The following is a 23,823-nucleotide window of genomic DNA, read 5'->3' as shown; positions in this document are numbered from 1 at the left end:
GCCGAAGTTCACTTAATTCTTAACAGCAGAAGGGTCATATTTGCATACTGTATTTGCAAAAGGATGTCCTTGAATAAGAAACTAAATGCACTGCAAAGTAAAGCTAAAATAGTTTTAACAACTATACAGATTGAACATTTATTAAATATGAAATACCTTAACCATAACAGGTATTTTAAATATGTTGGCACGAAACTAATTCAGATGAGGATGAACTTGCTGAGCAATGACTGATTCACTGCTCTTTAGTAATGGCAACTTCAGCTTTTTAAAGCCCTCTGTGAATGACTTGGAATCTCTCTTTAAGGATACTTTATTCCCTCCTCTCCAATATTCTTTAAAACAGCAGTCAGTGCCAGTACACTGCACAGCAGCTTTCTGGGAGGGAGATCACGAGGCAACCAATTAGTGATGCTAGACTAAAGGGCGAGGCAGCTCTAAAACAAACAGGTGGGAGGATGAGACAGGAAAGACTAACCATCTGACCAAGGGGGTATGTTTTAAATGGGCTGCATTTATGATCAATAACCTGCAAGACTAAAGGGCAATTATCATCATTCTTTTCAGAACAGCCTCACACTGTGTGTGAACCACTGCACAAGTTCTTAATTTTAAAAGGTAACTTGAGGTACTACCTTCAAATCTCTAACTAGCAAACGTCTCTTTGAAGCTCTGAATCTTTGAACAAGGCTCTAGAAGTGCTATTGCCAAAAGTCAATATTAAATAATGCGAAGGCTGTTAATCAATGTCAGCCTGACTATTACCGGTTAAAGGTTATTGGAAATGTATTTCAGTGGTGACCTTTTCAGCTGAAATTTTTGGATACCCATATTCTTCCAAACATTTGTTTTCCCACAGCAGGGCAAAAATCACCCTGTACGACTCTAAAGTAACAATTTAACAGCAATGCAAATAACACGACAAATTTCAGAACGCCAACAGAAAAAATCAAAACCGGAGAGCAGCAAAGTTCACCACTGTTGCTCAATGGAAAAGAGAAGACAGCCCTCGATGTAGCCAGCAACAGCCACACTAGAGCTGTGAGAAGTGTGATAGTCAAATCAGCTCCTTACACTGCAATACATGTTTCTAAAGTTCACTGCATAGCAGATATACAATAGAAATAAAAGGAATGTTCAATCGTTTATAAAGCATTTAAACTCAAATTATAACTCAAAAGTAGCAAGATTTTATAATTACATAGCATTATATATAAAACAGCTTTCAAAGAACACTGTACAGTAAAAACAATCTTGTCCCTTTGAATCTAACATCCAGCATATCGGCATATGCAGCCGGGTCTTTGACTGAGACCTTCTATTGTAAACTTGGTCCCTGTTGCATCTCGCAGAAAAACCTCTTGAACCATCAACTCATACAAACTCCATGCAAACACATGCAAAACTAACCTCAATTTTGTCTGTCTTGGCATCCCCCCAGTAGATTTTCTTCTCAGCGTAGTCCAGTGCCAACCCATTGGGCCAGCCGAGTGACGTGTTGACCATCACCACCCTGTCAGTTCCATCCAGAGCAGCACGTTCAATCTTGGGAATTTCTCCCCAGTCCGTCCAGTACATATACCTGCGTTGAGAAGGAAAGGGTATAAGGAACAAAAGGCATTAAGCAGAACACAGGCATCCCTCAATTTATACATTAATTCCATGAACACAGATGCATACAAATGAATACAAAAACATTACACCAAATACATAAATCAAAAATGAATTCCTATAAGATTATAGTTTATTTAAATCCCCGATTCCTGAACCCCCCCCAAAAAAAATCCCAACAGTTTTCAAATACTTGAAAAAAAGCTTTACCATTTAAGCAGAACACTGATGTATAGTTACTCCATCTAAAGCAGAATGCTCATCAAAGAAGGAATAATGACAGGCATGGCAAAAACAGATTCATATTAAATAGGTATAAATATGCACACTTTGTTAGAGAAAAATTCATAATACGAATATGGCAGATGATGCACTGAACTATATTCCTCCGACCTAAAGCAGGATACTCAATGAAGGAATGTTGCTTCCTGTAGCAAAAACATGTTCGTTTTTCAAAATATTCCAATACATTTGCACACTTTGTGGCAAAAAAAGTGGTTGTCTGTATATAGAGGGATCTTTATATGCATTAATATGGATATACATAATTTAGAAAACAGCATCATTCACTCAAAAGGACTTAATTTTTCATTGGAAAAATGACTGAACTTTAATTTAGAACAATAGGTGAACATGCATCTGAAAAAATGAGTACTATTAAACACATCTGATCGCATCACTCTTAAAACTAGGTCTATTAATGTTCTTCAATTCTACGGTGGGTGAAAGCACCCCGAAGAGCAACAGATACCTTCCAGAAACGTCCCAGGGGCGAGAGTTGTTAAAAGCACTCTGTCCCACGAACAGACCAGTTGTGTGCCACCACTTGGAAAATCCTCATCACCGACAGCTACTGACACGATCCAGTCTCGAACCCGAGATCACACAGCTCAGCCTCTACTTGGCTCAGCTGGTGAAGGTTCTCTACCAAATGAGATCTCACTACAAAAATATCTAAACTCACATACTGGATAACTTTCAAGTACAGGCAAAATTAAAACTAACCAAGAACTTACACTACAGCACCAACGAGGAAGAAGGTACTCACCCAGACATAGGATCTAGAACAATAGCTCGAGGCTCATCGAGGTCTTCTGAAATGAGTATTTTCCGCATGGTACCGTTGAGCCGTGTCACCTCGATGCGGTCCGTGCCCGTGTCGGTCCAGTACAGGTTCCTGGCAATCCAGTCGACAGCAATGCCGTCAGGGTGATTGACCTGCGACGTCACGAGAAACTGGCTCCCGGTGCCGTCCAGATAGGACCTGCGGATGGCGTGCACCTCATCGTCCGTCCAGTAGATGTGACCTTCCACGGGATCGTAGTCAATTGCGATGGCATGCCGGATGTCGTCCAGGTTCAGAATGATGTCAGTGAAGTCCGGCGTGTCCAGGGAGATCCGCCGCAGGTCTGTGCGGCGAGCAAGCAGCAGCAGTTCCGAGGCACCTGGACGAGAGGAAGAATATTACTACACATTCTGAAGGTGCTAATTTATCAAACCACTGGAATGGACTTGCATGAAAAAAACTCTTAAACAAGTTATCCAGCTGTGGAAAAGATCATGTTCTCTCTTATTTGCACACCCTAAAGTCTCTGAACCAAATTGTGATGAAAATCATTGATTTAATTAGGGCAGAGGCTTATTTGGCAATTGTATACAAATGACAAAATGGAGTCAGGATAATCTGGCCACTCTCTCCGCCTCTGCAGGAACAGAAATCACTGTGGTGCTCCTGTCAGATTCTAGCACTTCTCCACTTTCACACTACCATTTCAGCAGGTGACCCTGACCTTGTACTGAGCACTACAGGAAAGCAACTCCCATATCAGTTTTTAAATAGTATACAAAATGTTGCATCTAAAACCTCTCTCCCTACTTGCCATTTGACACATTAGTTCAATGAAAGCATTCAAGATGTCGCATGTTAAAGGGGGAAGCAAATAAATGCACTTGTGCCTCTCATTCCTGCACACAGACATTTTCCCCCTCATAAAATTTGCTGAAATGAGTTCTGAAAAGAACAGTCGGGCCCACTTTGAACAATCATGCATGACCAACAGGCTGCTTTCTATTCAGAAACTGAAAAGTCCCCTTAAGGCCCCATCAAGTCTTACTGCCCTGCTGGACAACAAAAGATGCTTTTGCTAGTGGTACGAGGTCCTAAAAGCATTTATACACTTGCTTTCTTTACTACTGAGCTTGATGATCGATATTTTCTAATGATTTCTTTTTAATGAGCCTTCAGCTCACAAACATAGATCATTTAAAGATATAAAAAAATACTGGTTATTTTTAAGGCCAATTTAGAATGGACAAATATGAAAACACGCAATCATATTTATGAGTGTATGCTTTTGGCACATCTGTAACATGAGCATTTTAGCAGTTGATTACTTTTAGAAGTCATTACTCTCCTGGCCAATATCATGCAAGCCAGACCCCCTTTGTCCCAACAGTCTCCACTGACTACATTTAGCCAGACTCAAAGGGGTTAAAATGTTAGAGCATGTATAAAGGGGCTAACAAATTAGAGTACTTCTCCCAATGTTTCAAATTACACTGAGCTTTGTTTTCCAAGAAGGCATGTTCTACGAGGGTCCTTAACACAGACACAAGCATGGGCCAAAGCCAGACAATGAAGAAACGTCAGTTCTCATCAGTGACATGGGCTGGACTAAGGCAGCTTATATCATGCCTGACCAAACATGCAGTCTCACTTAATTTACACAGAAAAACACTGAAATGGTTAAAAAACAGCCATGAAAGGGGCATTGTCTGGTGGGAACATGTGGCTGCAGAACAAAAGCCTTCCTCTCCTTGCTCTAGGCTTGGGAAATGAAACAAAAAAAGAAGAGAAAATGGCTTGGCTGTAAATCAGAACTATTCAAAAAGTAAAGGTTTCCAAGGCAACTGCTGTTCCACTCGGGTCAGCCCACATCACCTTTGGCTACAAGGATCATTAATCAGAGATAACTCAAGGAAAGCACAGCTATGACATCCACATTTTTTTTCCACTCCTGCCACCCCACCCCAGAACCAACATGATACAACCACACTCACAAAGCCAAATAACCATCAGGTCTGACAGCACTACCTGGAATGCATTACTGTTAGAAAAAAGATAAACAGTGTAACTCCAACCTGTTTATCATGACCACTTCTGTGAAACTCTCCACTTCAACAAATCCCTGCGTTATACGTGAAGGAGGCAGTTAATACAGTATGTCCTTTCCAATAAATAAGACATCAGTGTAAAAAATACACAAAATACAGTTGCCTCTAGGGTAAATTCTAGACATATTTACAAACAAAAACCAGGATGTTAACGGAGACTGAACACCATAGTATTTAACTGACCAAATTTGTAATGTACTTCACAATAACGGCAAATTAACTTTTGCTTTCAGTTGTATAAACAGGATACCAATTAAAATACTGCTTTGGAAGAGCTACTGGTAAAGTGGGAGAATTTTCCATGTCGAAACGCCGATCCATTTCACTTGCTGATTGTTTACAACACCAACATTCATGGGATTGTTGGCTGCCCCACCAACAATCTGAGTACCAATCAGCTCAACTGAAGAAATAGTCCAGAAGGAATCCAACTGCCGAACAGTGTCAGTTTTGTTTTTCAACATGCAGAAAGGCTAAAACATTCCAGCTCCACTGTAGCATGAAATACTTACCCTTTTGGCTAGAAAGGAAACAAAATCCAGAAAAACTGGATACTACTGCACATTTCTACATCATACCATTATTTCTCTACCTGAAAGAAAAGATTCAAACACTACATGGATGGGCTGCAGCTGAAAAGGGGAGGCACTTACACACCTGCATTGTGGTTCCTTTGTTTTTCCAACTCTAGTGAGATGTGGGAGAGATGTGTTTTTGGAAATTTTAGCTCAGTTCTGGTATGGTTTACTTCTAAAAACTTTGTTGGTCCAGGTTCCTGATGGGTTTTGTGCCTTTATTAAAACATTTTGTGCAGAATTTTACATTTTCAGGAGTGAATCCATAATTTTTAGCACATTTTAAAACTATGGAAATCTTATTACAGGACAACTTATGAAGTCCACATTTCTTGACAGGGCCCCGGGCCCTATGTTCACTAGCTGCTGTAATCAGAAATTGCTAAGTAAGCTTGTAGCTACTAAAATATCAATGGTAACAGATATTTGTGGCTGAAGTTTGGCCTCTCAGTCACAAATGTCTATTTTTTCTCCAGGCAATCAAAAAGGGTTCTGATGCTGTAAATCACAACAGAAACGCAAATCGGCTGTTCATCCAGTCTGACCACTCACACGAAAAGGGAGATAGCAGCAATATTGGCATCAATATTCATCTTGGAAAATGTGTATTGCACATGTTCATTTTTTACTTCAAGGGAATCTCTAAAACCCAGCAGTGCCTTGAAATGTCCCAGGGATTATGCCCAACACACAGTGGTGCCCATATCCAAAATTGCAGAACATAAGATGGTTACTTAAGGATAGATCTCACACATACATTGTATTCTGACTACGTACAGTATAAATAAAACATTTTGTTTGGCCACTTTTTTTATTACTTAAAATACATTCAACAAAAACAGCCTTTTACATTTATGGAACAAGTAATAGGTTTATTCCATGCTGAGAAGAAAAGAAAGAAAACACAATGTTTTGGCCATGGAGCCTTCTTCAGGTGTGAGAAAGACAGGGCAGTAAGCAAAGGTAATGTAGCGGGAGAACAAAAGCTGAGACAGAGGAGGAGCGAGGGGCGGGAGCAGGGGACAGAAAGAGAGGATAGCTGTGAAGAGATGGAATACAGCACTTCTTTCAACTCATCTCAGCCTCCCTCATTTGCACCTGTAAATTCGGGAACATCCCATATGCCCTTTTCATCACGCTACCTGAAACAACCTAAATATAACCACACAAAGAGTTAAACATCTTGTCAGTCTCCAGTAAGATACAGCAGGAAAGGGTGCTGCTCTTTTGCCACTATTTCCAGAATCACCCAAGACATGGAAAAACTCAAGGGAGAGAAACGGAGGTGGATACCAAGGTGCAAAAAACTTGAAACGATGACCTACCGTCTTTGCAGGTTTTGCCATCCCCCAGAAGCTGCACCCCAGTTGGACAGGCACAGTGATAGAAGGGCTTCACAGGAGACATCAGACACAAGTGGGAACAGCCGCCATTGTTCTCTCCACAGGGATTATTTGCTGCTTGGAACAGAGGACAGAGAGCTGACATGGGATACCTTTCTTACGCATTGCATATTTACATTGGTGATTCGTGTAGAGGTAAAGCACTGCTCCGCCATTAACCAAAATGAGAGACAGTGAAGGCATTTAACAAAAACAGAAAGCCGAACATCTCCACTCAAAAGTCAAAACCAAAATGAAAATGGCCAATTATATTTCTAAATTTTACTCACACTATCAATGTATTCTCAGTCTAATAATTTCCCTACTTGCTTCTTACAATATGAGCTTACATAACTTTGATGAGGACAATAAAATTCTGCAAAATAGTATGGAAGTAGTGCTACTTAAAAACATAAGCAGGTTAAGGAATTTGGTTATGGTTCTACTATATTTGAGGTTCTGACATTGTCTAGTTAAGGCACAAAAAGGAGGCATGCTGAATGTTTATTTTGTACCTATTCACAGACCTGTGCAAAAGTGTGAAAGATCTTTGAAACCTTCAGCTGCAGAAGAACTAGAAAAGGACTCTTAAGACACTCTGCACACTCAAAATACAGGAATACTACAGATGTGTTATGATTCTTAAATACTGATGTCAATTTAGCTACAACAGACAACTGGCAATTTATATTTGTATATGATCTACCACACATTTTATATATCAGGATTGACATATTCAATATTTTACATATTTTCTATGTAATACTTTAACATGGGTGTGACCTTATAAAAAAGGAGGATTCCCGATTCCCTGGGTAATGGGATGAGTTTGCCAAGACAAGATGGTGGGGGGGGGGGGGGGGGGGGGGGAGGTCACACCAGTAAAAACAGCTTATCTAGCATATCACTCAACCTCTGCTGATCTGCTCGCTGCAAAAAGTAGAATACCTGGCTTTTCAATCATCTCTAAAGGCTGACATACAGTGGCGTTTTGTCAAGGTTCAATCTCCGACACCAGACTGCGTAAAGAGTTAATGATCTGTTCTTTCATAAGAACAGATTTCATTGCTAACCATGAGACTGTGACAAATCCTTTGATTTATCATTTCGAAGGATGAAGCATTGGTCAAAGCAGAACACCAAACAAACCAGCTTTATATGACTGCTCTGATACCTCATTTAGAAATCTTCAAATTTAACATTTGTTTTGAAAGAAGTTAAGAAAGAACTATGAAAAAATATTTTAACAGGCTATCCAAAAAAATGTATTAATTGTTGGATAAAGCTCATGGAAAAAATATCCTCAATGGCTCAATATTTTACTTGATCTGGAGTTCTGCATAGGAAGATCAACCCCAACCCCACACTATCCTGGTTTCTTTATTCTACAGTTAAGATTAATATAAACAGTGCCAGACAAACCATACCACTGCAGCTATGCAGCCCGGGGGAATAAAATAAAATGTAAACTGCAGAATTAACACTTGTGTAAGTGCCTTATCCCACTTGCCAGGTTTCTCAAAAGTATTAGAAATTCTCTGCATTCTGGGCAAGGAAAGAACAAAAGAGCTATTGTTCTCTGTGCCAGAATACAAAAAGTGATTATGTGCCATAATCATTTCTAAAGGATAGCATTAGGAGACAAGCCTTAGTAACACAGTTGCTTTTTATAAAGGCAACAAGATTTAATACCCAAAGTACAAGTCACTCAAAGTCAGTTAGCTAAAAAAAATATACATGTACACCCCTTGGAGCAATTCAACCTGATGTAACTCTTAATAATGACCTCATGAAAAATCTGATTTTTCCCACAAGCATATCATTTCAGATCTTGCAAAAAAAACAGGCATTATTTGATCATATACAGTCCTCGAGCTGTAAACGACCAAGTCCTTACAGGCTGGCTGTCTCTTCTGGTTGAAGACATGGATGTCCATGGGGGAGAAGATGTTGGTGTGGACCTCTCTCCGGTTGCTTCCAGAGGTCTTGTTACAGGAGTGGATGGAGTGGGTGTTCCAGTCAGTCCAGTACAACGTGTCTTCAAAGAGTGTCAGGGCAAAGGGATGGGGGAGAGAACCTTCCACGACCACTTCCCTATAGAAAAACAGCACAAGCCACTCATCCCAGTTCCCAGTGATAACTGGGGAATTTTACAATGTTCCCACAATTTTAGAATACACAGCATGTTTTAGTTGGTAAAGCAGACAAAGCCTAATTGGAATAGAATTTTAGCATCAAAGAACATCTGTTAAAAACAGCTACAGCACAGATAAACACATGCAAACCTAAGAATCCCTTGGCAATAAGATAATGGCAGCAGTTTTACAAACTTTTTTAAAAGAAGTGGTCCAGTAAGCAATACCTTGATGTGCCGTCGAGGTTGGATCGGTGGATGAAGTTGTATTTGGCGTCTGCCCAGTACAGTTTCTTCTCAATGTAGTCTAGAGTTAGTCCATTTGGCCAGTAAATATTGCGATCTATAATTATCGATCTGTTTGTACCATCCATCCCAGCACGTTCAATTTTAGGAACTTCTCCCCAGTCTGTCCAATACATATACCTTCAAGAACAAAACAAGGCAATATTAGAAAAGATTAAATCTGCAGTGCAGTTTCACTTCTGAAAATGTAATCAATATGTTAATATTTTTAAACTAAACTAAGAAGTGTTGGGTAGATGCAACTGGCGTTCAAAATATCCTAAAAGGCGTGTGGTAACGAGTTTAAGTTCATACTGTACTGCATCAGCACATCTTAATTTAATTGACAAAAATGTAAATTATACAACCTATGGTAAAAATGGCTCAATGCATTTTCAAAGATAAAATGATGCATGCTTTGTAAATAGCTCAAAAGTTGTGTGTCAATTAGTCAGTTTGAATAAAAGCAAAAGTAATTTTTACCCCAAGTTTCCATTTAGTTTATTTAATAATATCTACGCACACACATTGCCCTAACATGAATCAATTTCCTCACTGAGAGCCATAAGAGATGTAAATGTGATAAAGAGCTAACATTTATTATTGAGGAACTATGCTTACAAACTTTCAATGTTTTTCCCCTGACTAAGTGGACCAGGAAAGTTTATCCATAATGACTAGTCTTTTTGAGACAATATTCATATTTACACTACAGTGCCTCTTCCACTAACACAAACTGTCCATCCTACTGAACACAGTGGACAAAGCAAAGGGGTAAAATGTTTATTTTGCAGTGGCACAGTATGCGGTCTACACCAAGGAGGCAGAATTCACATGCAAGAAAAATTCAGCACTACACGCAACCACAGACTGATAAGGTTCATATGGATGGGCTGGAGTATGTGTTTCCTTCGACAAACCAGGGGTATTCAAAGATGCTAAAGTCTAGGCAGAGAACATCCGAAGACAGACAAATGGAAAGGAGCCACTGGTGCAAGAGAGCTCAAAAGAACTGCATTGTTAAAAAAAATATATGTTTAGATACAGCAAGTCCATGCAGTTCAGTAGAGAAAAGATTGAGACCTTGCAGGTGGGTCGACCAGCTACAAACAGAAAAATCATTGCATAAACAATGAAAGCATGGCACTTCTGGGCCCTCTTGAAAAATAACTCGAGGCAAAATCAAATTAACAAGCAATCCTATTTCATACTTCAGAAGAATATAACCAAAACCTATTTATATGAAGCACCTTTTCAAACCAGAGGACGCTGTACATAGTGATGAAGTAAAAAAAATCTAGCAAGAACATACAGAATAAACTATAAGGCAATTAGACATAGGTCCTAGCAAAAAAGTGAGTTTTAAGTTTACACTTGAAAAGAGTTAGTCTTTCACAGAGTCAGAGGAAGGGCTTTCCAAAACAAAGCAGCAGCGACAGGAAGATTTAGTCTTGGGTACAGTGAGCAAAGAACCAGCCTACAGAAGAGAGTGTAAACATGTAGGAGCTCAGCAATGTACTGTATGAGAATATCTGGACCCTCAAAAGTCAGTAATAGGATCTAATATTGCATACATGACCTTACAGGCAACCAATGCACAGATCTAAGTGTAGGAGTGATTCCCAACTACGGCCGATGCTGGAATAAGGAAGTCATCCTCAACTACTTTGAGGTTCTTCAGCTTTTCCAAATGACATTTGCGGGCCAGCAGAAAAAATTCTGTTTTGTCACTATTTTGCTTCAAGGAATTTGCCAATAGAAAAGAGCACAATAAGATTTCCTTGTCCAGATCTGGCAGAAGCCAGATTATTATAAGCATAAGTGTGAACCACTGAGCAATTTTTTACTTAAGTGCCCTACAGACCATCCAGGTATTTTCAAAGATTGCAGTTCATGTACACCATGAACTCTACGTATACCAGAGAGAGGAGTGCTTAAAGGAAACTGAGCGAGTCTTAAAGGGGGTGATTTTATCCAAAGTAATAGTAAATGCAGTGTTAAAATTACTGACAAGAGGAGTAATATGGACAGCAATTTGGAAACCAGAGCAGTTCACAGATTTCAGCTTCCTAAAACACATTTTGTGAAAGCCTTTAAAGCATTGCACATGAAACCGAAAAGCAAACAAAACAAACATCGTTAACAAAACACTGGTCAAAAACAAAACATTTGGATCACCATACATCATTTCAAAGAGATTTTTATTTCTGTGGAGTTGCAATATTTGTCATCTTATACTTTGAAACCTAAAATTAATTCTGAAGGCACTGCATGCAAATATAAAAATAAGTGCAAATGAGGGGCATCAATCCTGCTGGAGATACCAAAAAACTTCACAACAATGAATGAATCCTTGTCAATTATCAGTGAATTACTGATGTGTTTACCTCCTTCATTATCATTTCTGTATTGAATAGGTCTCCTCGTTTAGTCAAAGAAGTTAAAACTTGTGGATTCAGGAAGAAACTTAAGGTTTAAAAGACCACATTTATCAACACAAACGTGAAAGCATCCTAAGACCCAAGAGCTGATTTACCTGAAACATCAAGAGGTTTACATTCAGAAGCCATTTCAAAGCTCAATTTATTGACAAAACTTCCTGCCACATGACAAAAGAAAAGCCCTCTATCACTCTAAAACATTTAAGAAGCATATTTAAGTGCGATTAAGATTTACAGGGTGAAAGAATTTCACCAGATTTAATTAAACCAAATGTCAAATCGTAAAAAGTCACATCCAGCAAGAGACTAAATAAAAAACACTAAGCTAAAACACTAACACTTTAGCTCAGCAATATTGCAAATTGGCATCTTTCAGAATGCATCAAAAATCAAAGCCATACTATTTCTAAAGATACTGGTTTCCCAGAATATTAATTGAAATTCCTTGCCAAATTGCGTTTTATCCCCCTCTCCTATATCTCAAACAAAAGTGTTCTAACAAGTCTGCATCCATAGTTTTACCTCATTTGAATAAAATAGCATTTAATGGTTTCAGGAATTTTACATGCTTAAAACCAAAGAACTATCATTTAAAACAAAGCAATACACTTTCGTTACGGGATTTTGGAAACCAAACCACATGAAAAACAGCTAAAATATTAAAAAGAATCTTTTAATCATCTTTCATTGTTTATGATAAAAAAACAAATTTAAGACCTACAACAGAAAATTGCCTGAAATGTTTAATCTGGGAATTTACGTTCTTAAGTCTATTAGTGCCTTGAGCAAAATACTACTGTAGGACAACTGAAGTTGATTAACAGCTATAGGAGACAGGGGAATTTATTGAAAGTGTTACACAGTGCTGCTTGAAAGTATGTGAACCCTTCTTCCATACATCTTGGATAAATCTTGAAAACTTATCTGAACTCCAATATTTAAAATAACCTGAATAACAGACAGACACATACAAAAAATGTTTAACTGTTTATTAAATGAAACGTGTTTAACAGAAACCCAATGGTTACTGTGTGCAAAAGTAAGTGAACCTCTGAATTCAGCGGTGGCACATCGTTTGTACGACAGCAACAAAACATTTCCTATAGATATATAACTTCTGCACGTTTTGAAGTTTAATATTAATGTTTCTGGTACCTACTTGAAGACTTCAATACCACAGATAAGGGATATTGCCAGTCTCTGGAATGGAACAGTCCACTGGACTCATCACCAGTATCCTGCACTTATCTGCATGCTATGTTTCTTCATATAAAATTAATTTACCAGCTATTACTATCTGAAATAGGGATGTGAATGTTACAAATTAACTTCTCACAAACTCACATCCAAATATCCTGATCAATGATCCACTTCTTTTTCCACAGATCTTACTTGATCCCTCAATAGATGCCATCATATGAAACCTGTCCCTGTAGTCCCTTCTATGTATTTTGTGCAGGGGGCATCTTTTTATATACTGTTGGAGTGTCCAGATTCATTATTCTAAACAAGGAGTAGGATCTTGCATAGAACTCCTGCTACAGTAACTTCACACCATGCTTCACACAGCAACTGAAACAGATCCTGATGGCTGAGAAACAAGAATATGATCTCCTCATGAACTAGAAGATGTACTCCGAGTCTCCACATTCTCTCCCCCAGCACCACTGGAGCCTATCCTGTCTTGACAGTATTCATATGGAGCTCTCAATCACTCAGAACCATGATGGCAGTGTTGCTAGATGGAAACCTAGACAGAAGCTGATCACTGATGGCGATGGGGGCTGAATGTTCAGCTTCACTGTGGGAAGACAATTTACAATAGCTATTTACAATAGCTTACAAAAGTCCAAAAGTATTCACCCCCTTGGACTTTACATTTTACTGTTACAATATGGAATCATAATGCATTTAACTTAGTTTTTGCTATTGAAAGAACACTAACATTGAAGTCAAAAGACATTTCTAAACAATTAGAAATATACAACAAAAAATAAGTGATCGCATATGTATTCATCATGTGAGAGTCAATATTTGGTAGAGGCAAGTTTGACAGAAATAACAGCCATCAGTCTTCTTGGATAAGTTTCTACCAGTTTTTCACATCTGGACACTGCAATTCCTACCCATTCTTGTCAAGTTAAATGTCTTCACATGCTAAAGTTTTTACATAAAAATGGGCTGACTCTTGGTTCAAAATGTTAATACTCAATGTAACTAAACCAATCAACAAATCACGACCACATCGTCTTAGAAACAATTTACAGTATCTTAGAGTATTGTGATAAAATATACAGCCGGTTTAAAAATGCAACAAAAGCATTCGAACCAATTGCATCTGTTAGCTTGGTAATATTTCTCAATATGCAAAAGGAGAACACGTAAGTAACAGGACAACATTCGGTTAAAAAAGTCTGAGAGCTCTGCCAAGAAAACTTGAAAGTAGAGATCATCTCGCAGGGAGAGGGAGAACCATCAGAAACAAACCCAGACCTCAGGAAACACTACAGCACACAACCGACGTGGTGTTTTGAATCCCCCTGCAGAGGGGCAGCGAGCTGTATGCAAGTCACCACAGCACCACGCAGGGGAGCAGAGCTGCAGCTCAGCAGCCTCTTGAGTGGGATCAAACAGGAGGCACACGTGCACACCAGACAGCAACTGAGACCCATTAGCTAAGGCTCGGCTGACGACCTCCAGTTTATTTAATTTTTTTGGGGGGGGGGTACTGCTCTGCCTGTGTATGAATCAGGGCCTACGCAAAAAGAATGCCAACATCACTTGGCGACTACCCCGTGTAAAAAGCTGCCAATATCTACAGAAAAAAACTTTCAAAAGCTCCCCTCTGGCAAACCTTTAAACATTTAGAATGGGGCTTTTAAAATTGCTGCACTGTAAAGTGAACCCCCTACTGTTAAACCCAATACCACATCACGCAATACTTCGACCTTAGGGCTGGGGCACAGCAGATGTTTGCCCCCTGAAACAGACCCAGAAGTGCTTCCAACTGGATTCCCGTTGGGCCATGGGTCCTTCTCAAAGACGACAGAATGAGCAGAAGACCCGCGTGAAGTTCAGACACAAGAGTGACACACAGGCTCATACATTAGGATTTTGTTCCCAGAAAGACATCTCAAAGCAGGTAAAAAGTGTTGGACGGTAAAAATGTCCAAATAAAAACGTTTGATGCAGATTAGGTTCACCAAAGTCGTACAGAGATGCAAAGTTCGATTTGCCCTGTGAAAGTCATGGTTGCCTTTCAACATCAATGGGTTTTGCTAAAGAAATTAAAGAAATTAAGCTACTGTTCAAAACAGTTTGAGTCAAACACCTGATGTCCTTAAATGAAACACCAAATTCAGATAAACTTTCTAAAGCTACTAAAGCAGAAAATAAGGAACGCTTTTTTCTCTTTTTCCTTGCTGACCTACACATGCAATAACAAGACAGCTGAGCAGTGATCTTTACTTCACATGATTAACATTGAAGCAAAAATACATTCTCTCCGCAGTTTTGCGGTTACATTGCTAACAGTGAAAAAGTAACTTACAATGGAGCAGTAATTGTGACACTTTCACCTGTTATAAATTGCGTTTATCAAAATTCAAACATGTCCAGCCTAAACTCATTTTTTCAGGGTTAAAAACATCTGGGCTGCTGACAGAAGCCTGTTCATGACCTTGGCTGTATGTTACGTGCTAAACATCACCTTCTCAACCTGCGTAAAATATAAACTGTCAAATACAAGAACTAGTACTGTTACTGAATACTAAACAAGAACACCTTGTCTAGCCTCATCATTAGCAAGGCACAAAATATTTATACATTTTTCAACAAGCTTCAAACAAGGCTTCAATTTTAAAGGTTCTCATTTAGAGTGGCTCCAGAAAACATTCTGCGCACCTGCATAACAAAACCCACAAGCCAGCACAAGCTGTACAGGACCATCTTTGGTACAGTATATCAGGAAGGATAATTAATCCGTGTACAAATTCCTAACAAGGGTAGTCTTCAACCAAGAGAACCCTTTACGCTATCAGAAGGAGCGGCAACAATGGCTCCTCTTTCACATGCATATGAACTCTCCAGAGTGCAGCAGAAGGAAAAGGCCTTGGCAGAATGAGCCTGGCAAGAGGAAGGGATTCCACTGGAGGACAAAAGAAGGTACAGTAGTGCTCACAATACACAGAGATAAACCATCACTTATCCTTTCACTATTAAAGCATCTTGTTAACTATGTGCATTCTTACTGTGAAACCATACACATGCTACTGTATAGTCACACAGCATGAGGATGTTAAGAGCAATACCCACCAAGGGCAGGCACAGATTTCTGGCTCAACTTCAGAATGCTCCCCTCAAGTGAAGCAATGACTTCCCAGGACAGAGCAGCGCAACGTGTGCTGACAGAGATCTGTTCTGGGATCTCAGGACACACAGCTACACAAGCTGCTCTACACAAGGTCAGATCTGCACTTGCACACTACATAGAAGTGTACTGTACTGTAGCATTGCTGCTGAAAAAGTACATGAACTTCAAGTCACAAAATACAGAGGCGATCTTGGCTTTTGGAAAAACACTGTACTAGATTTTGTTGTACAACCCAATTCAAGGTATTAAAGTTTAAATTTCCCATTTATTTTTTGGTAAAGATTATCATTACAAACATAAAATAGAGTTATTCCTAGGTAATGGTTTCTAAATATACTTTTATACCTCAAGACAATCATAATTTGTGTTTGATTAGTACTGCAAAATTAAAACTTTATACTAACTAATTTTCAACCAGGTTACAGTGGTAGGACAATGGTAGGTAATCTGGAAACAGGACAATGCAGGTAAAGTGACAGCTTCCCAATGGTTTGAAGGGATATTCACAAGTACAGGTGGCGTGACAAACTATTCGCTCAGCAGGCAGCCTTAACCAGGGCACCAGGTTTCTTGCAGTAGAAACAAAAAAACATTTCAGTGGTCTTGACGCGATCTACACTCGGTTAACCCTCTTTAATTTGATACTACAGAAATATATTCAGGACAGAAGCACCGCCAACGATTTTAAACACTGCACTGAGCTTCAGCCAAAGCTCCAGCGAGTTGCCTGGATGCAGCAGAAAACACCACAAACATGAAGGGCGATGAAAGCTCAGAAATGCCTCTTGCTCCAGCCTGAGTGGAATCAAGATGTTTCAGCTCCTGGAAACACTACAAAACAATCAGCTAACTGCCATCAGACACCATTCTTTTTACACTGACAACGTAAAAAATATCATTTCAGTCACAGTACAATACTTCCTTTTCCTAAGCTTGGATTTCTTTCTTGAAAACACTAGCACTATGTCATGGAAATTTACCTATCAAGGAAGCCACAAGAGAGAGAGCTCTCACCTGAGTAAGGTCTTTATTTCAATATTGCAATATTGGGAGCCCTGCTGTCACTCTGCAGAGTGCAGCAGAGACTCCACTTGTTACAAGCAGTACAGGGTTTTTTTTATAAGATGTTGCAATGCAAGGGAAGCTACAGCACTTTGTCCCTTCTAATACTTCTCCTTTCCTTAGGACAAAACAGATTACATCATAAAAACGAAAGAAGCAGCACCAATAGATTTTTTGCAAAGCTTAGCAGTTACCCTCGGCTAATTTAGTAATCTAGACAGTACGTACTGTGTTGATAAACGGTCTTCTAAAAATCTGCACGTAGCACACCAGTTACATCCTTGTTATATATTTTCCTAAAGCTCTCTACATTTTAAGAATCAATTTACTTATTAGATTTCCATTTCAACTACTAGACAAGTCCTAATAAAGAAGAACATTCTTCAAACATCTATCCTTACAATGACACACTACCTTTGCAAGAATTATACAGAAAAGTAAACTTACATACTATTTGGTTAATGAAAAATCTGTTTTAGTTCATGTTTGGCTGCTTTGACAACCTTAATGACAATTGGCTGCTAACTGAATAAACTGACCTAAGTGAACACCAGCTGCTGGTGTCATCACGTTTTTTTATGTGTTGCTTTCAGTGGGGGAGGCATCACCTGTTACCGTGAACGGCAGTGTCTCTGCGTGCTTGCGGACAGGGTCTGCAGCCCCAGTCCTGCTCTCCTGCAGCTCAGTGGCGAAGCGCCCGCCTGTGTGCTTTGCACACAAGGTCCCTGCATGCACAGGAAGGGAGGGGAGTGGGCCCGGCCCTGAAAGGAGCGTGAGCAGAGGAGGCAGGCACAGCGGGGGGCGTTCCTAAGGGCTGGATAATTAAGAGAAAGCTCACTAAGCTATTTGTACAGTGGAGTAATTACAGGCGTACCCGGCGGAGAACGCCATCTCCGCTCTGCTCCCCTCATCAGCCCTCCGCCGGGACCGGCAGCCCGCCCCGGGTGTGCGCCAGCCTCTGCGGCCCCGCCGCCAGCCCGTCCTCAAGGTGCAGGCCACTCCCCCCCACCCCCGGCCCAGAGCGAGGTCACCACCATTTAAATAAAACCAATGAATACATTACAGGGCCTTTCATCCCCGGCCCTGCAAATCAACATGCTAATTCACCCCCCTGCTTGGTAACAGATTACGGCCATCAAAAGGAGGTGGAGGAGGGGGTGGCCATTCTGCAATGCGCAGGAGCAGCGCCTACCGAAATCCCGCGGCCGTCAACCTCTTGCTCGGCTCTGCCTGCAAGCGCCCCAGAGGCAGAGGAGACAGAACGGCAGGGAAGCTCAACGCCTTCCTTAGGGGTTTTTGTTTTTAGTTTCAGCCTACCCGCACAAGGCATGAAAAACTAAAGTATAGCAGAACATTTTAAACAAGTCGGAAAACTTTCAGGACAGCTGCACAGAAACTCCAAAGTGAACCCAGTCAAATTCGGGTTCAACCCCTGGAAAAGTGCTATAGGGATGAGAACAGACAGAAGAAAAAAAAAGCTAATTTTAAATACATCATTTATGATTAAAGTACATTAACTTTACCATAATTGTTAAAACAACTTATTGAATATATTTTTATAATATACATCTTATTGAAAAAAGCAACTCCTTTAGCAGCTACAATACATACTGGTCAGTGTAATTCAAAAGCTAGCACTCGTGCCAAATGAACATAAGGAAGGCTACAAACGAGAGGAGGCCACTCAAGCCATCTAGTGCACTCGGCTGCTGGATCTCATCCAGCTGTTAACTGAGAGGAGCAGGGTATCGACTCCAACGCCACTGCTGGCTAGCTGGTTCCACATTCCCACAGGCCTGTGTCAAGAAATACCTCCTGAGCTTTAAAGGCATTTCTACAATGTCTGTCCTTTGGCTCTTGTGTCATTGTGAATTCTGATGAAGCCCGTGGAGTTGACGATGTCAAATCCTTTGGGGGACTCAGAATACACAAATCAGGTCTCTTCGAACGTTGTTTACAACACAAGATGTTCAGTTTATTAGCCTGTCAGTGCAAGACATTTCTTTAAACCCAAGAATGTACTGGCACGAGCCTTTAGGAACTAACTGAACTAGAATAAATATACACCAGGAAAAGACAAATTACAGGCAGGGGATCATAGTTTTCACTTCTATGCACTATTTTAACCCCCCCCCCCAATGCCACACGTTTATCCGTTCATTCAAGTAAAAGTTGAAAACTACCTGAATTACTATACAACCAAATAAACAAAAGATAGTGTAGTGTGGGAACAGAAGACATACCAAATGGAGAAAATAACCTGTTGGTTCTTTCCTTAAAGTGTTAAACAGATAGACAAATCTGGAAGTGGCATTTTTTCATCTATGAAAAACTGAGGTCAGTTTAATACCGGGGTCTACACAGCTCAGACCGACTTACGAAATTTTGAAGTGCTAAACCTGGGTTTTAGTGCAACATCCTTTGAACTTTATTATCTTTAGCGTATCGTTTTTCACGTACAAAACACTGGTCAATTTAGACTACCTCCACCTGGTCTGACAAACTTTTCTCTGTCCAGTGCCTAGAAAAGCACAAAAACTTTAATTTCATCAAGACCTTTTTTTTTTTTAAGATGCACCACAAAACACCAGAAAAGCCAGTACCCATCCTTCCACCCATTAGCAAAAAGCTACTTATCCAGGTGAAGACTGTAGCAACAGAGAGCCTGTGCTGGAAAACACAAGTGCTCTTGCCTGTACGGGACAGTAGTCATCCCAGGGCACAGAGTCAAACTCCATACTCAGGACCCCAGATACGTGAAGCAGCACCACACACCACTATTTCTACTGACAACTCCCCAAAGGCTAAAGTATGTTCAAAATATGGCAGTATGGGTTCTAATAAAATCAGGAAAGCACAACCATATAGTTGCAGTTGGAAATGCTCTACAATGGGTAACCCTTGAATTTCATAGAGGTGAGATCTTACTCCCTACTTACAAGGAACTAAAGAGCTTAGGCCCAGCTCACGATGAGGACTTGCTAAGGTCATTACACACTTCAACAATGCCAAAAATGATCTGTACATACCATGAAGGTTATACACCACAGAAGACTTTTTCTATTACGTCCCCACATCTGCAGCTGCCTTCCTAGGCCTATTAGGGCTTCAGACACTGCAGAAGCTTTTAAAACATCTCAAATACAATAAGCCAGTTTGTACAAAAAGTACGATTTATCATTTATATTGTTTCTTGGTTTGTTTTCTTTTTTCTCTCCCATATTTGTTTAGCATGTTAGAACTGCTTTCATAATATCATACTAAACTTTGCAAAACGTGGTACTAGTTTGCTGCATTTTCTATTAGGAGCACTTTTCCAATAGAATTAATCTCTGAACAAGTCATCTTGTTCAACCAACACCAAAAATAATTATGGCCAACAATGTCAACCTGTTTCTTTTTCAATCATATTTAATGACTAGAAAACCAGTCTAAAATTAGCCAAGATGACTTAAGACTGTTTTCTGTGTCAAATCTAAAAAGCAGTTCAGTTTGTTCACATACACAGTGTATATGTTATTTTATACCAACACATTGCAGTTTTTTTGGAATAAGCTTTCAGGTTTTAAAAGTTGCTAATTTCTTATAGAACATGGCTTCTACCCTTAATGTTTCGGTTCCGTTTTGGAAATTTGGCCCTACTTTTAAATTACACATCCAGTGAGCCAGAGCTTAACCTGGCAGACAAGGGGCACAAAGCAGGATACATCCTGACTGAGACACGAGTCCGTCAAGGGGCTTATGTTCACATGCCAGGGGACAACACTCAGATGTCAGCCTGTCTGGACTGTGGGAGGAGATCACAGCGCTGTGGGATTTCACCAGGTGCTAAGCAGAGAACATGCAAACCCAATACAGAAAACCACTGTAGGCAGGAACTGGACCCCCATCCCAAAAGCAGCAAGACAGTCATACCAATTGATACATCACTGTGTCAGTTTAGTAACAGCAAGAAAACAGCTGTCAATATGCACGCCACTAAAGAAACAAGTCAACGAGCACATGTATGAGCATACAGAGTTGGTGCAACTTGCCCAAGCACAAGATGAGCACCCTGATCGTGGGACCGAACCGGGTTATATTGCTAGCTGACTGCGACCGAGATTCCCCAAACAGAGGCACAATTGCCCGAATGCTACCCAGGGCAAGGAGGGAATGCTCAGACAGGACTCGCTCGGCTCCCAGCGATGCCTACAGGCATACAGTGCTGTTAATGAGGGATGTGCTTCTTCTCAAACCGGCACCGAGCCTCCGGTACGGGCCGAGCCGCCTGTGACGTGTTAAAGGACGAGCTGCCTGCACCTCCTCATCCAGCTTGTGCAGCGGCCGGGCCCAGAGCCGTGAGCGAAGACGTCAAAAACACACGATGCCAAGCCAGGTGGGTATAACAAACTGGCGATTCTACATTTATAAAAAAAGACAGGGCAAGAGACAAGTATTGGTTCCCCCAGAAGTAAAGACCGGTGAAGCACTCCTAACGCTTGTCCTTCAACAGCAGCTGCAAGCCAGACTGCTTTTATCAAACAGTCTAGATGCAATCCAACAAAACAGCAGCAAATCACAGTCTACTTACAGAAGGATATCATCTTGGATGTCCAAGAATAATAGTGTTCTGTTGTATAAGCATATTTCTTTGAGAACGTCTATGCCTTATTTGATACAACAAAACCATCTGACCATCACCTAGTGAAAGGACCACTTTTTGATGGCATCCTGAATAAATGTTCTCACATTCTTACTCCCCCAAAAGAGCCGAACATGTACTTAAATATTCTTTTCCTGCGAATATGTAGATTAGCACAGAATACTTGGAATGAGGTAAAAAATACAAAAAAATCCTCCTTGAGATTTATGTGAATACATCATTGCTCCAGCAACTAAAGAAAAACTTTCTTCACCAGGGGAAACGTATTGCTTAACATGGCAAGGCAACATACATTCCACACTGAAGGAAACTACGTACTTGTTTCAACAAACATTTTAATGAGAAAAATATTGCAATACAGTCGCAAATAATTTTAAAAATCTTACAAAAAAATATCGATTTTCAGGGTATAGAAGATGCAACAAAGTAAAAACTTATTATATCAATACTTTCAATGTGATAAAGTTTGGCTTACGAAAATCCATCTTTACAATTTAAGCGATAATTAGGAGATCTACCTTTTACCTGATTTAGCTCCATGCATGATATTTAACTGACATCTCATACATTAATACAAAAGGAAAGAAAAAAATCTCATTTCAGCTAGTGCCTAGTCTTTAAATGTAACCTCTACTCCTCTCTTCACACCATGGAGGGACAAACCCATCTTTCGGAGTCATCGGTTTATTTGTCCAGCCCAGATTACTAGCAGTTGTTTGCCTATGGTGAGGCTACAAAGGAAAGAATGCTCAAATGCCCCTTTAACCAAAACACCAGCAAGTTGCTGCTGTTGCCAAGCACCATCAAAATCAAAGTAAAGCTAATGACATGCAGTGGGAATGCATTAATAGTATTTGTTCACTATTCACTGACAGACGGAGGAATAGCTACATGCTACTTTTTGCATGTCTCTCAAGCATCTTAATATATTGTCAGGCACAGTTCTTTACTTCATTACGTACTGTCTTTCACTGACCTCAATGGGTCACAATCTACATATCAGGTGAAGCTCGAAAATCATCCCAAATTAAATGTTTAAGGAACCGCAAGTATAAATATCCTGGTACCTGCGTACTGTGCGTACTTAGATTTCACTGTAATTGATCCAAATGGCAAATACATGGTCCTCCACAAAAGCAGAAGTTCAAAAAATAAACGTTTCAATGATTCCCAATATCTGTGATAAAATCCAATCAGGTTAGTCAAACCCAAATCTGACCTTAAGGCCAATACAGGACCATTCCTTCTCAGCCAAGTGCTTTCTACCATTGTTTCAACATGCCAAACAGCCCAGGTAAAGTTCTGCTCCTCCTACTTCCCCCCGGCTCTCATACTGGGTCTCCCTGTTGGCCACTGTTACCTTTCTCCACACCATATGCTTGTGGGGAAAAAAAATGGATACTAAGAATATTTCACAAGAGCTTACAGAACCAGAGATCTGTTTATAATGGAAACATTTCCCAAGAACATTCTAGTACCATTACCTGGCATGACTGAATTGAAGAACTGGAGAGCCAGAATTCTCAGTATCCATGACTAGAATATTTACAACATTATACAATCGGTCCTGAAGGCTGTCATGTTCATGTCTGAAGTGCAGGCCCTTAAATCATGTTTTGCCACGCCACGGTAGTTACAGTATTATTTTTTATAACAAACAGCACAACTTTAAACCCACTGTATATAAGCATGGAAGGAAGGATTACTGCATATTAATGTAGTGAGCAAGAAAGAAAGAATACAGTGATTACTGCTGCTTTCCAATTTGTGTTCTGATTACAGAACATCTGCCAGGGTATTTATGGAAAAGCTCACTAATTACTGGGGATATTTACAAATCACTTGAAATACAATAAAAAAACAAATGCATCTTACAAAATGGAAGAAAAGCTGTTTGAATTGGATGCGTGACAGAAAATTAACTGGCTTTTTAACGATTTAAGCATATTTTTCTTTTCCACAAAAACGTTCAAGGCAGAATCCTGGAGTAAGACATTGTCCTGTAAATTGGACAATACAGTCATCAGTTCATAAAGTGCTCAGACACCCTGCTGAAAATTGTACTTGGCAGTAAGCTGGCCATATTACATCTTTATTACTCCTTTAGTCAGGAGTAAGAAAATTACAGAAAGAACTGCTTCT

General features: G+C 40.0%; 1 protein-coding gene across 1 annotated transcript in view; it reads right to left on the bottom strand.

The window, feature by feature from the left end:
• lrp6 (low density lipoprotein receptor-related protein 6) overlaps positions 1 to 23,823 on the bottom strand; it is a 74,257-nt gene that overhangs the window by 36,645 nt on the left and 13,789 nt on the right. Inside the window, exons 3-7 of the mRNA XM_088923748.1 lie at positions 9,105 to 9,302; positions 8,640 to 8,836; positions 6,686 to 6,817; positions 2,660 to 3,056; positions 1,411 to 1,582 (exon numbers count right to left, since the gene is read on the bottom strand). Of these exons, the coding sequence (XP_088779874.1) occupies positions 1,411 to 1,582; positions 2,660 to 3,056; positions 6,686 to 6,817; positions 8,640 to 8,836; positions 9,105 to 9,302 (1,096 nt within the window). The remainder of the gene's footprint in view (positions 1 to 1,410; positions 1,583 to 2,659; positions 3,057 to 6,685; positions 6,818 to 8,639; positions 8,837 to 9,104; positions 9,303 to 23,823) is intronic.

This window comes from Atractosteus spatula, chromosome 8, assembly GCF_055471065.1.
Source record: "Atractosteus spatula isolate fAtrSpa1 chromosome 8, fAtrSpa1.hap1, whole genome shotgun sequence".
Taxonomy (NCBI): Eukaryota; Metazoa; Chordata; class Actinopteri; order Semionotiformes; family Lepisosteidae; genus Atractosteus; species Atractosteus spatula.
Note: the sequence above shows the minus strand (reverse complement) of the source record. Positions and strands in the feature narration are given on the sequence as shown.